The sequence below is a fragment of the Styela clava genome, chromosome 9 (assembly GCF_964204865.1).
Source record: "Styela clava chromosome 9, kaStyClav1.hap1.2, whole genome shotgun sequence".
Classification (NCBI taxonomy): domain Eukaryota; kingdom Metazoa; phylum Chordata; class Ascidiacea; order Stolidobranchia; family Styelidae; genus Styela; species Styela clava.
The window spans coordinates 3,838,418-3,850,751 of NC_135258.1; the positions used below are offsets into that span (position 1 = coordinate 3,838,418).

Here is a 12,334-nt window from a genome sequence, read left to right on the forward strand (position 1 = left end):
TTGTGACCGTATACTCATCTACATATCAAACTTTTCAACGTGTTTTCTCGAGGTTCTTTCACAAAAACCCGGATAACGATTTCGAAATTTTTAGAATGATTGATGAGACTTTTACACTTTTATTACCAAACAGAATCTTTGGTTTAATTTTGACCCAAAACCGCGTCAAACACGATGTTATAGATTTTCCAAACCGCATTGTTTATTTTTGAAATTGGATTCCATTGTCTGATCTTATCCCACTTATGACAAAACAATGGGCAACGCTTACACATTGATATGAACCATTTAAACGAAACAATGGTTCAAAAACAATCGAAAAGGGAGGGTTCCTGGGACGAACTATTCAAAGAACAGCGCACCGAGCATGGCCCTTAGATGGAAACTAACCGAACAAGCTTAGAAAGACCAAAACCTGGCTGAAAAGCCTACCAATATGAGTTTTCATTTGGTACAAAAACGTACAGTATTTCTTGTAATGCATTGTTTAAATCTCTGTAATCTAAGCGTCACAAAGCTTGTTGAAACAAAAAGAAAACATGTCAGGTCGGGACATTGTTTTGTCACAAAACACAGGGCGTCCTCCCCAAGGTGAAACTTTTATTATCATACTCAATGACGTCACAAAAAGTGCCAAGAAAGCGAACGCCTACGGAATATTATTTTGCAATAATTAAGCCCGCCCATAACGACACTGTCTGTTAATGCGATTTTTGTTTTGTTCGATCCATATATTCGACCCAAGTTAGTCGCGATTTTTTTATTAACTGATTTATTTGCTCTGAACAAGTCTTGCAATCATACATAGCACCTGTTCCCAACTGGTGGCCACGTAGCAGTTGGAGGTGGCCACAATGCTTGGCGCGAAACTGATTTTACTCTTCACTTAGCTAGTAAACTCCCCATTTTTCTCTAATTTTTATCGCCTGATAAGGTTATTTCACAGGGTGTTTTCACTTTGTTGATCATGAATATTTGAACAATATGTGATTTGGAATCTCCCAATCAAAATAACACTATTAGTATAACTGGAATGATAAACAGGGGGGCCACGAATGCTAAAAGCCTCCAAAGAAGGGCCGCGACTCCTAAAAGGTTGGGAACCACTGCTATATAGGATAACCGCTGTTCCTCGTTAATATATCAGCGGCGTGTGTTATTGGGATTTTTGTAATAGTGTATTCATAGGTCCCTGGACGAGATGCCACGGATACAAAGTAAGTTATCAATACCATAAAGAAGCGTCGCGAGCACTAACAACTTTTTTGTATTTTGAAGAAAATCCAAGGAGAGATGAGAAGAAGAATCGACCTCTTGGCTTTATTCCTTAGGCCTACATGTTTACAAACTTCGAAAGGCATAAAGTAGACTACACATTGACGATCGCAAAATTGACTTTCATTTAAAAGCAACATTTATTCTTGTGAGTGTGCCTTGAGTTTTTTCTCTGATAATTTGGCGCCGCACGAACAAAAAGTTTGGGAACCGCTGCCTTAATAGGTTTCTTGTTAAAGGTTGTGGCTATAATTACACAGCACAGCGGTTAAAATTAACAGGAAGTATTTCTAGACAGGACACGTCAATAGGACCGTTTTGTCAAATCTCAATAAAGAAAAAAACAAAACAAGATGGCGACGATTTGAAATTTTTGTCTGAACCGATTCGGATAATTTACTATTAGATTCGAAACGCACAGCCCTGCGTATAAAGCTGATTTAACGCACACGTATGACGCCTGCTAGCGGTCGGATTAATAACAATAAAATTACGTAAATGAATCTAACCATCCAAGCCTTCCCTAGGTATAGAAAATATTACATGGAGACGAGCTTTATTTCTGCGAACATTATAAATTGTTGTTGTAAAGGTATGTTGTTGTTGTCTCTAAGTTTGTCATATATTATCTATACGTCCGCGTATTGCTTTGCGCTGCAGGTTAAAATCAAACCTATATCCACTACCTCGCCAAGAGTGTAAAGAAATTTGATGGGTTGCATGGCTTATTGTAATTTTCGATCGCATTGAAGATCATCCTATACGCATAAAAAAACTTAAAATAATAAATTCGTATATTTTAAATTAGGATGTGCAACATTTTTTGTCGGTGACCATATAATCAACTTCAGGCAGCTATCTGCGCCAAACAGAAATGCGGAATGCAGCTATCACTTAGCTCACAGTAAAGAAGGCAAGGACAAAACGGCGAAAGATTTTTCACGCAACGACAAGAGCAAAAAACATTGCTTATTTCTACCCATGTGAGCGCATTTCCAACCATGAACTGTCGGATTAGGATTTTATGCTCGATGGGAAAAATTTGAGTGTTGACAAGGGTCACACCGAATGACTTTAGTAGGCCGTGCTGTGTTCCCCTGTTGCACACCTTTTAGATAAATTTGGAAAATCGTCGATGTTTTATTAGCTTATTTCAAACTCACATCTTTGCAAACATTTCATAGAAATTTTCGTTGTCCAATAACCTTATTTGTCACCATCGGCCTTGTTTGGTCAAGCGGGTCTAGTTACTGTGATACGGCTAATATGTGTAATAAATGCTGAATCATTCTGAATGAACATCAAAAGATCTGACAATTGCCGATTCGAGCATGTTGAAGAGTCGCCATTGAGTGGGAACGGCTAACTTAAAAGTGGAGCCTACAGTTCATACAGATCAGAGATATGTTGCCGGGCTTAAGTGAAAGAGATATGTTAGCTCAGTGTTTTTCTTTCAGAGAAGAATCCATCTATAAGTAAGAATTTTATTGGGATCTTTTGTTCAAATCTCAACTAAATAATTACTAATTTGTTATTTGAAAACGTGGCCTGGGTGTTTTCCTCAAATTCCACAATTTTGTATTTGCGGCGGGTGCTTTTGTACAAAAGATCGTTTTTTTTTACCTTCGGGAGGATTTTTTTGTGCAATATTACTAATATTTCTCACTTATTTAGTATTATTGTATATAAATGCACATATTGTGAACTATACCAAACACCAAAGTGCGGGTTGCACTTATCACAAGCAAATAAAAGACGAATGAACATCGAAGAATAAAGAGTTGCAAATGCATGGGCTGAAATTTCTAATTGTCAAGTTAGACCGTGTCACCTAGCGGGGGTTCAAGAGGCTTGAGGGTTTAAAGAGCGTTTCGCGCTACAAAAAAGTTGCTATGTATGATACATAAAAAAAAAATTCAAAAGGGCTACGCCCGTGGTTTATTCAATCCAACAACTCTTTTGTAATATAGTTTTCCCGCCTGCGTATTTGGGATTAAACATTAATGAATAGTTCGATTACCTATTTATAGACAGCGATCGGTGGTACAAATCGACCACAAAATTTCCATCGGTATTTGCACAGTACACACAAAGGTTTATTTATTTATCAAGCGACCAAGAGCGGGGTAGTAGCAGAGCGTTTGTGGATTTACTGTCCATGCATGGCTCATGTTTTGTTACATTTCGGCAAACGACACGTGTAGACCCGGAAAAATCACTGTTTCTCTCGAGAGGTTAAAGATTTAAAACGAGTTAATATTTTAAGCCGTTAACGTGTTCAGTGATCGCCACGTGTACTGGAAAGCACCGATTTTTAGCATAGATGAGATCATTTATTTTAAAATCCGCAATGGTAAGCGATAATATTTATATTAAAAATTCATATTATAAAAATCAATTTCTAAAAATAAAGTTGATAATATGAGACTTAACATATTCTGCACAGGCATTTCACTTCGTTAGCAGAGACATAGAATAAGTAAGTAAGTTCATTTCGATTTTCCGTTACAACACAACAAGGAAGCAATACATGGCAAAACAAACAAATATGCGGAAAATTAGTAGTAGGCAAACTCTAAAATAGATTTAGGACGTGCTGATGCACTTACCTGAGTTGAATAGATAGAATAGACAGATGGAAGCTAAAAACGATCCGGTACTTCATAATTTGGCTTCACGCTTTCAAAGAGTTGAGTAATGGCTGTAATGCGGCAATGCTTGCTGAGTTTTCATCGTCTGCAACGCGTTATCAGGGCGATAAGGTCGTTGAGTTTATCTCGCCAACGATTATTTTTATTTATTTTTTGATAGTGTGAATCTGTGTGATTACATATGCAGCTATAGATAGGAATAATTATCGGGAATTGCAGCAGCTTGACTGAGCAGTAGTACGGAATGAATTACTAAGGCAGTTGGTTAGATAGATAGATAGTTTATTTTGAATCTCCATACAGCTGTACAGCCATAATCAGATAATAAACACAAATTAGAAATGGAGAATTCTGGAATTCATTGAAAAAACGAAGTGAGAACATCGGTTATTCGGCCAGATATTTTACAATTGAATTCAACGTTGGCACATTCCAGCATTCAGACATTGCAGCATTGTACAGTTGTATGATGCAGTAACAGTGTCTGTATACTTAGCATTCGTTTTCAAATGGCAAACATTTATTGAACAGATTCCAAATTTTAATTTCTTCAAGTTGACAACTTCTGAACTTTGTGCCTGTCTTTTGTAACTTTTAGTTTGGGTATGGTATAGAAGTAGAAGACCATATTTTCAGTTTGTGTGATTGTTTTGGAAAGTTTTTTTGGCAGAATGGGACCAAATTATAAAAAATTCTAAATTTTCGATTGCAGCAGATATACACATATTATATTCCATTACGGTACTGTGTTACTTATTTATCCCGGGCGAGAGAAAGCTGATAAAACGGGGCTTAAACATATGGGGAACCACGACCTATCGTCCAGTTCACACTCTGCCCGCTGTCTGATCATACAAGTATATTAGTTTATATAACCATTGCGATTACACAGTCAAGGATATCTCTCTGCTGGCAAATGAGACACACTTATTTCTGAATGTTTTTATTTTTAGATTTTTCGAGCTACTGTATTCTGGTATTGTATTGGTAGAAAGGAATCCACTGTAGACTAAATCATATTATTAATCATGGGCAAACTGGAACTTGGTTACTGGAACATCAGAGGTTTGGCACAAGCTGCGAGATTGCTGCTGGAATATGGCGGTGTGGAGTATGAAGATAAAAGGTGATTTGATATTTTAGCTTATTTTTACTGAAATGAAGATGACTGTTTGCCACAAGTTTACTAGTTGCCATTCCCTTAAAAATAATATTGCGGGTGCCATGTAATGCGAACAGGACGTTCACAAAAACAAAGTAAACACTATTATAAACAAAATATAATAATGAAAATATTTTAGGAGTCTCCCCCTTCCTCTCCCCCGAGATAAATATGTGAATCCTATCCTAATAACAGTGATTGAATGATTATGCGAAGGACCTGTGCCTAGGGAGCTGATTAGAATCTGGAAACACTAAAAACACTACCAGAAATTGTCTTGCCTATTGATAATTAATAAACTAACGATGACTTACACAGTGCAGTGGTGGGTTGTGAACATGTCCCGACTATTCTGTGTGATTCAAAAGTCTTCTGCTGCACAATAACAATATATTAGAGATCGAAATATGCGCAGCTGAAGAACACTGCTATTATTCTTCGCTGCTCTGGTCTTCGTAGCCCGTAGCCATAACTTCACTCATGAAGTTTTCTTCTTGTTTTTATGAAAAATCGCTTTCCTCTTTAACTACTGGACCAATTCTGTGAGAAATAATTAATGCGAGAGGATTGGTGGATGCTGTCCGGTTACATCTTCTTCCATGATCGAGTCCGTGAATCTGAAAACAAAATAACTGGCTAAATAATCCCATACCCAACGTAAACTGGATGAGAGGCTGTGGTTCGCCATATGATTAGGCCGTATCATGGGCTTTCCTCTTCCTCACGATAATATGTAAATCTTATCCTATCCTAAAATTCATTTTTAATTCACAGATATCAATGTGATATGGAACCACCTTACGGCAGAAGCAAATGGCTGGATGTTAAATTCACTCTCGGACTCGACTTCCCTAACTTGCCTTACATGATAGATGGCGATCTGAAGATTACTGAGAGCTGGGCAATTTACCGTTATATTGCTCGTAAGATTGGGATGACCTTCGACACTCCGAAACAGGAAGCAGAAGCTCACATGCTGGAAGGTGAGTTTCTTATGTTAGTGGGATAGTATTAGGGATGGGCCGGGATTCGGATCCGGACTCGGATTCGAGTCGAATCCAGGCATTTTTTGGACTCGGATTCGATTTCGAGTCCACGTCGTTTTTACCGAGTCTATAATTAATTCTGTTTTTACTAATTTACGCCTATGTTTGTACTTTTACACCTATAAATCTCACTACATACACTAACTAGTTGAAATTAAGGTTAAATAGGTAACAATATCACTCAAACTATCTATTCTTTTGGTATACATGGGGTACACAATAAAATATGTGTTAGCGCAATATTTTTGAGTTTTCGATTTGCGTAAATAAATATGAAACATGGGCAGGATCAGTCCAAGGAGTAATCTCATCAATACCTCTTTTAAATCCAGTTTAGTACGTGCAATCCTTTCTCTAAAAGAGAGCAATGAAAATCATGGAGAGTTTTAGAACGTTTACATGAATTACTAAATTGCAAGCATTGTATTGACGACGAGTGGCATCTCTCTACCATTTGCGCACGCGACATAGTAAATTTAAGGCTAGAAATATCTGGAATTATGGGAAAGCATTGTAGTCAAAAACTTTTTATTTTTCATATTGCCATGTACGAATTTTTAATTAGCCGCCCAAAATTGACGCAAGGAAACTGGAAATCCAGTTCACAGCCAAGGCGCACATTGACCCACGTTTACGTTTATATTGTGGCCGCCAAAAAAGAAGAAAAATATATTTTCAAATTGATTCAACAGCTATCTGCGGAATCATTAGGGAAAAATATGAGCTACAGCTTATGTTTGTGAGCGCGCGATACTGTAGTATGGCCAAAAACGTGTTTTTCTACTTTTATATTGTGACGTCACGGACTCGGAGGATTCGATTCGAGTCCTTGACCTATTACTCGGATTCGTCGAATCTTTGTAATGCCGGACTCGTCCCATCTCTAGATAGTATATCCATGGACTTGATGGTGGAGAAAGCCTTAGTAAGGGACGAACGAGTATTTGAACCACCGTACGACAACATGGGTCACGATCCCCTCGTTAATTCACCCATATTGTTCAAAAAATGTAACTTTTTTATCACACTTACATGGCCCGCCAGTATGGATAAGCAAACATTTTTGGTCCCTGTCCAGTGAACCTTGCTCACCCCTGCTATAACCACCAAGCCTCAATATTCGTAATTTCAATTTTTCACATTTCCCAGGTATCATCAACACTCTTAGGCAAGGATTTACACATGTCTGTTACAATCCTCAATTTGAAGAGAAAAAAGATGGAATGAAGGAATCACAACTTGGGAAACTACAAGGGTTTGAAAAGTTCTTAGAGGGAAAAAAATATCTGACTGGTAAGACTCACTCAGCATCAGCACAGCATCAATCATAAACAATCAACATCAACCCGAACCCTAGGAATTAGATGTTATTTCCCTTGTCCTCTGCCTGACTATTAGATTTTAAAAATCCTCACTCAAAGGAAGACTCAACTGCCATTCAGTAACCCCTGGAAATCATCCCGTGAACCCCTGGGGGTTCCAAACTCCCGATTATAACCCCCTTGCGTAAGAGACTCAATGCATTGTGCTGAATGTTTCAATCAGTTGTTCAAAATCTTTGTTTTGTGACCCCCCCTTCAATAGATGCTCAACATTCCATGGCTCCATGCATTCAAATGAAAAAACTAGTTTTGTATTCAATTTGTTTCTTTTAACTATATTATTTGGATCTGCTTTTCTCAGGGCACAGAAACCAGAGCGAAATTCCCATGTTTTTATCATTATCGGAGTCTGAATCGAAATTTTTTCAAACATGAGCAGAAACCAGACCCGTTTTATGTTGCTCAGAGTTTGGGATGTGTTGCCAGTTTTCCCGACTTCACAACCCTGGCTTCAATGTCGCTCATAGCATTGACTTATTCTTTGAATAACAAAATTTTGATTATGAAAACAGCATTTTTTTGTGGTGTGCTCAAAATTTTGATTAAAAATACTGCAATCTTGTAGAGAATTTTGTGGTGTTTTGCTATTCGATACCTGACCTGGACTGGAAACAGTCATGTTTCCTCACATATTGCCAGTCTGCACTTGTCTGACCACTCAATTATAGTCATTTTGATGCTTGCTACATTATTACTTATCGATTTTAATTTAAGGTATTTGTCTGTCTGTATGTCTGTTTGTCTGTTAGATGCACGCGATATCTCACGAAAGCGAGATTGAATCTGCTTCAGATTTTGCATGTGCATTTATCTTATCTCGGACCAGAAGCCTATTGATTTTGGGCGAATTATGTCGTATAATTAGCGAGGTATTAATTAATTAGTGATGGGACACAAGGTGTCACTATGGAGTGAGAGCGCTGTTTTGGGGGATCCCCTAACTTTCGATCGATAAGTCTTCGGTCTCTGACCGATATTCTCGTTATTGCAGTTAGCGCAACGTTTATTTTACTGTTATTTTTTTTGCAGGAGATAAGATTAGTCACGTTGATTTCGCTTTCTATGAGACACTTGCTCATCACCAAATTATGTTCCCTGATATTTTCTCAAAGTTTTCCAACATCCAATGCTTCTACAAAAGATTTGAGGAAAACGAGAAGATAGCAGCGTACTTGAAATCAAGCCGATTCCAGAAGTTCCCAATCAATAACCCCGTGGCTAAATGGGGAGGAAAATTTCAACAAGATTAATTTGAAAAGCTGGTAACAAATTCGTTGCTTGAATTTCAACTGGAAGTGCATATACCGAATTTCCACATACTTATCACACAATATTCACATTCATTCATTCAGGTTATTTCAACGTTCCAGTTAATAGGTTGTTCAAAATGATTGCCGCTACCCTTTTACAGCTAAAATTACCCCTTTGTTATTAAGAATAGTTAATTATGTGAGTATGATTCTACCTGAAACGAACATGACCTGGTTTTAACCTAATCATATAAAATTATGAGCGCATATTTGTACTTAACCAACAGAGAAGCGATTTTTCTGCCCAGCCGTATTGGAGGGCTATTAAAAAAAACTCTCTTCTAGTGCTAAAATAGGCTTCGTCTTATTTGCCGGGTAGACTTATTAGCCAGAAAATATGGTAGGTGGAATGCTTTAATAACCACTGTTCTCATTCATAAGCATAACATAAGTATTGACTGATTGAATTTCATTTCTTTGATTTTATCTTGATATTTTCAACATTGGTGCTAGCTCTTGGTTTTAGAAATTTATGGTTTTAATACTACCATCTATAATACTACCAGTATGTTCCCCACTGTTAACTTTTTAGTGAGAAGGTGTTTCCAAATTTAGGGGGTGATAGATATTTTGTTATTCACATTTAGAATTAAAGTGGGTGTCACACCTCAATTTCAGGAGGGTGTTTGAAATTTATTTGGGTGTTCACCCCTCATATGGAAATGACTTAATATCACATGTAGTTGAACCATTCGAGGAAAACTCATTTAGACCGTTTTCTAGGCTTTTATTAACTCAAACATTACTGCTACACGAAAACAAGAACAATTTACAAGATGTAGCAATCTTGTCGCACGCTAACCAAATAATACCCTCGCTTTGCCACACAACTATCAACATCTATTGCTACTTTGACAACATTAGGTGGCACTAATCTATCCTCATCACACCACGTACACACAAGGTTCATTTATAGCTAATTCGAAGCAAAAACTTATTGATCAGCTTGCTTAATTTTTTGTTCTCTATCTGTTTTTCGAATTTTTATCAGAAAAAAATATGTTTTAGATTATATCTGACAACCATTTTGATAGTGCTTACCGTATTACCCATATATAAGTATCCTTGTCATAAAACTTTCATGCGCTATTGCTAGCTAACCTTGTTTTGAGATGTTTAGAATTTCACTATTTTAAATACGGTAGTGTAATTCTGCCACTGGCAAACTATGTATAATAGTGGTTCCATTTTATGGCTTGTGGCACCTTTTTGGAGGATTTTAGCACTGATAACTAAAAAAAATTAATCGCTGAATAAAGTATTTTTGGTACTCCTGAAGTATGCACACCAAGATGTCGCACAACCTGAACCCTAATCTTGTACACAACCTGAGTTCAGGTTGTGCGTCATCTTAATGCGCATACTTCAGGAGGTCTGTATTTCTTCATGATTTTCTGCTCTCCCTCTTTTTTAGCTAGAGATACATCAACCTCATAATTATGAGGATTATTTAGTGCTTAATTGTATTTAGAATTTCTCACACTAATTTTATATATGCTTCCTGCGATTTTAAATGATTACTCTAATCTCCAAAAGTTCCCTTGTCAGAGTTCAATTTAGTTTTATCTTCAATTTTTGCAATCAATAATCCTCCATTGTGTTGTTTTAAATTTATGATAGTGCATTGAATAATATGATATGTACCGGAGTTTCAGTTATCCCCTTTCTAGCACATTGATCCATGGCAATTAAAGAAACCTCAAGATAACATCAATCAATCATCTCACAGGGGCGTTACCTATAAGCCCAAACTTGGAATATTCCTCCTGCTAATTACCGTTCATAAATTCGAGTGCTCAATACTAATTTCTGTAATTCTCAGAGTTCTTCGTTGATAGACGTGTAATTTAAGTTCAATTTCGTTTAATATTTCAATTCGTTTATGACCACAAGTTCTTTGTTTTTATATTTGAATAGTCTGGAATTTGGAAAAATTGTTACGCCATCAATTTCAAATTATGCCAAACTGCCAACACAGGCGGAGAAAGCACTAAAATGAGGATTTCGTATAAAAGTATATTCAATTGTGCAAATATTTTGATATAACTAAATTTCAATTCTCCAGGCAAACTTAAAGTGTAATTATTACTAAAGTTACCAGTTCAAGATGTTTCTGTTATTTGATTATTAAGGAACTGCTACTCACTGATCTTGCGTATGCTATCGAACAATTTTTGGGGTGCTATCGAACAATTTTTGGGGTGCTATCGAGCAATTTTTAAAATGCTATCGAGCAATTTTGGCATGTGCTATCGAACAATTTTTGCCTAATACTAGCAGCAATATATAATGAGCAATTGAATGTGGAGGTATTTTTTCTTTGGAAAAAAGAGTGACATTTTAAAAGGTGACAGAACTTGTGAAGGTGTCAATACGATATTTTCTAAGGTTAGAAGAAATTTTTCATCTGAATGTGCTCTGTCGATGCTAAAGACTTTGTGAGTTGAGATATTTTTGTCTGATTCAATTTTTCTCGAACTTCGCTCTGATTGACAGGCTTGGAATATGGTAGGATTTCTATATTTATCCCGGAGGAGAGCAAAGTTGATAATATGGCCTAATCAGATGGCGAACTCCGATTACCAGTCCACGTCGGGTATGGGATTAGTTAGCCAGTTATTATTTGCTCCAGATGAATGAATGCAGGTGACTCAACCTCTTTCCCAATAGGCATGCTGTTTCTAATGACTAGATGTCGTAATTTTTTGAATGCACCAACAAACAAACACCACTATTGAATTAATAATATAAGCATTTTTTTTAAAGATGTAACAACAATGCTGTGACACCATCTCTAAGATAAACACAGAAAGCTGGGGGAAAAACCTAGCCAGAATTCAAAGAAAACCAAATATAATAATAGTCGGGGCTCCCGAAGTATGCGAACCAAGATGGCGGGCATCGGAATGTAATATGTGTACTAGGTTAGGGTTAGGCCATAATTTTAGGTATAAATACTACGGGAGGCTCTTGGCTAGTCTTCGAACTGATAATAGGACTAAAATAAGGAAAATTGGAAAAAAATTATCGCCTAATCCTAACCAGTTACCCATGTTACGTTCCGATGTCCGCCATCTTGGTTCGCATACTTCGGGAGCCCCTAATAGTCTTTTATCAGTTTTTCATAGTCACATTGGCGACAGGAAAGTGGATAACACAGCCTAATCAAAAAGTGTAACAGCATCCCGTTCGGTTAGATTAATTTACCAGTTAATATCTGCTTAGGATGAATGAACGCAATCAGAAAATCAGTCCTAAGATTACATATTCACCTTCAGCGCCTGAAATCAGATAAGTCGGCTTGATCATATGACCAATCACGACCTCTCATTTGTGTTGGTTTCAGATGCATGGACTTGATGTTGTTATAAATATTATCCACGAATTCAATGTTCTCAACCATGATAATCTCATGGAAGGTTATGATGCCAAAGTCTTGAATTGCATTGATTAGAATACTCTAGACCAGGGGTTCTCAAACGGGGTTATTTCACTCAAAAGGGTGATT

General features: G+C 37.0%; 1 protein-coding gene across 2 annotated transcripts; it reads left to right on the top strand.

Annotated features, from left to right (window-relative positions):
* The first annotated feature begins 4,884 nt into the window (after window positions 1-4,884).
* Window positions 4,885-11,128, top strand: LOC120339806 (glutathione S-transferase Mu 2-like). 2 transcript variants are annotated; one of them, XM_078116188.1, is made up of 5 exons: window positions 4,885-5,052; window positions 5,863-6,071; window positions 7,284-7,427; window positions 8,546-8,778; window positions 8,869-11,128. In XM_078116188.1, the coding sequence occupies exons 1-4, from the start codon at window positions 4,955-4,957 to the stop codon at window positions 8,764-8,766; spliced, it is 672 nt and encodes a 223-aa protein (XP_077972314.1). In that variant the 5' UTR covers window positions 4,885-4,954; the 3' UTR covers window positions 8,767-8,778; window positions 8,869-11,128. The 2 variants fall into 2 exon arrangements, with proteins under 2 accessions (XP_077972314.1, XP_077972313.1); XM_078116187.1 differs by having other exon boundaries at window positions 8,546-11,128.
* The last annotated feature ends 1,206 nt before the right edge of the window (window positions 11,129-12,334 follow it).

Coding starts and splice junctions, on each gene's coding strand:
- LOC120339806 (XM_078116187.1), top strand. CDS start 4,955: ATGGGCAAACTGGAACTTGGTTACTGGAACATCAGAGGTTTGGCACAA. Junction 5,053..5,862: donor GTGGAGTATGAAGATAAAAG/GTGATTTGATAT, acceptor TTTAATTCACAG/ATATCAATGTGATATGGAAC. Junction 7,428..8,545: donor GGGAAAAAAATATCTGACTG/GTAAGACTCACT, acceptor TTTTTTTTGCAG/GAGATAAGATTAGTCACGTT.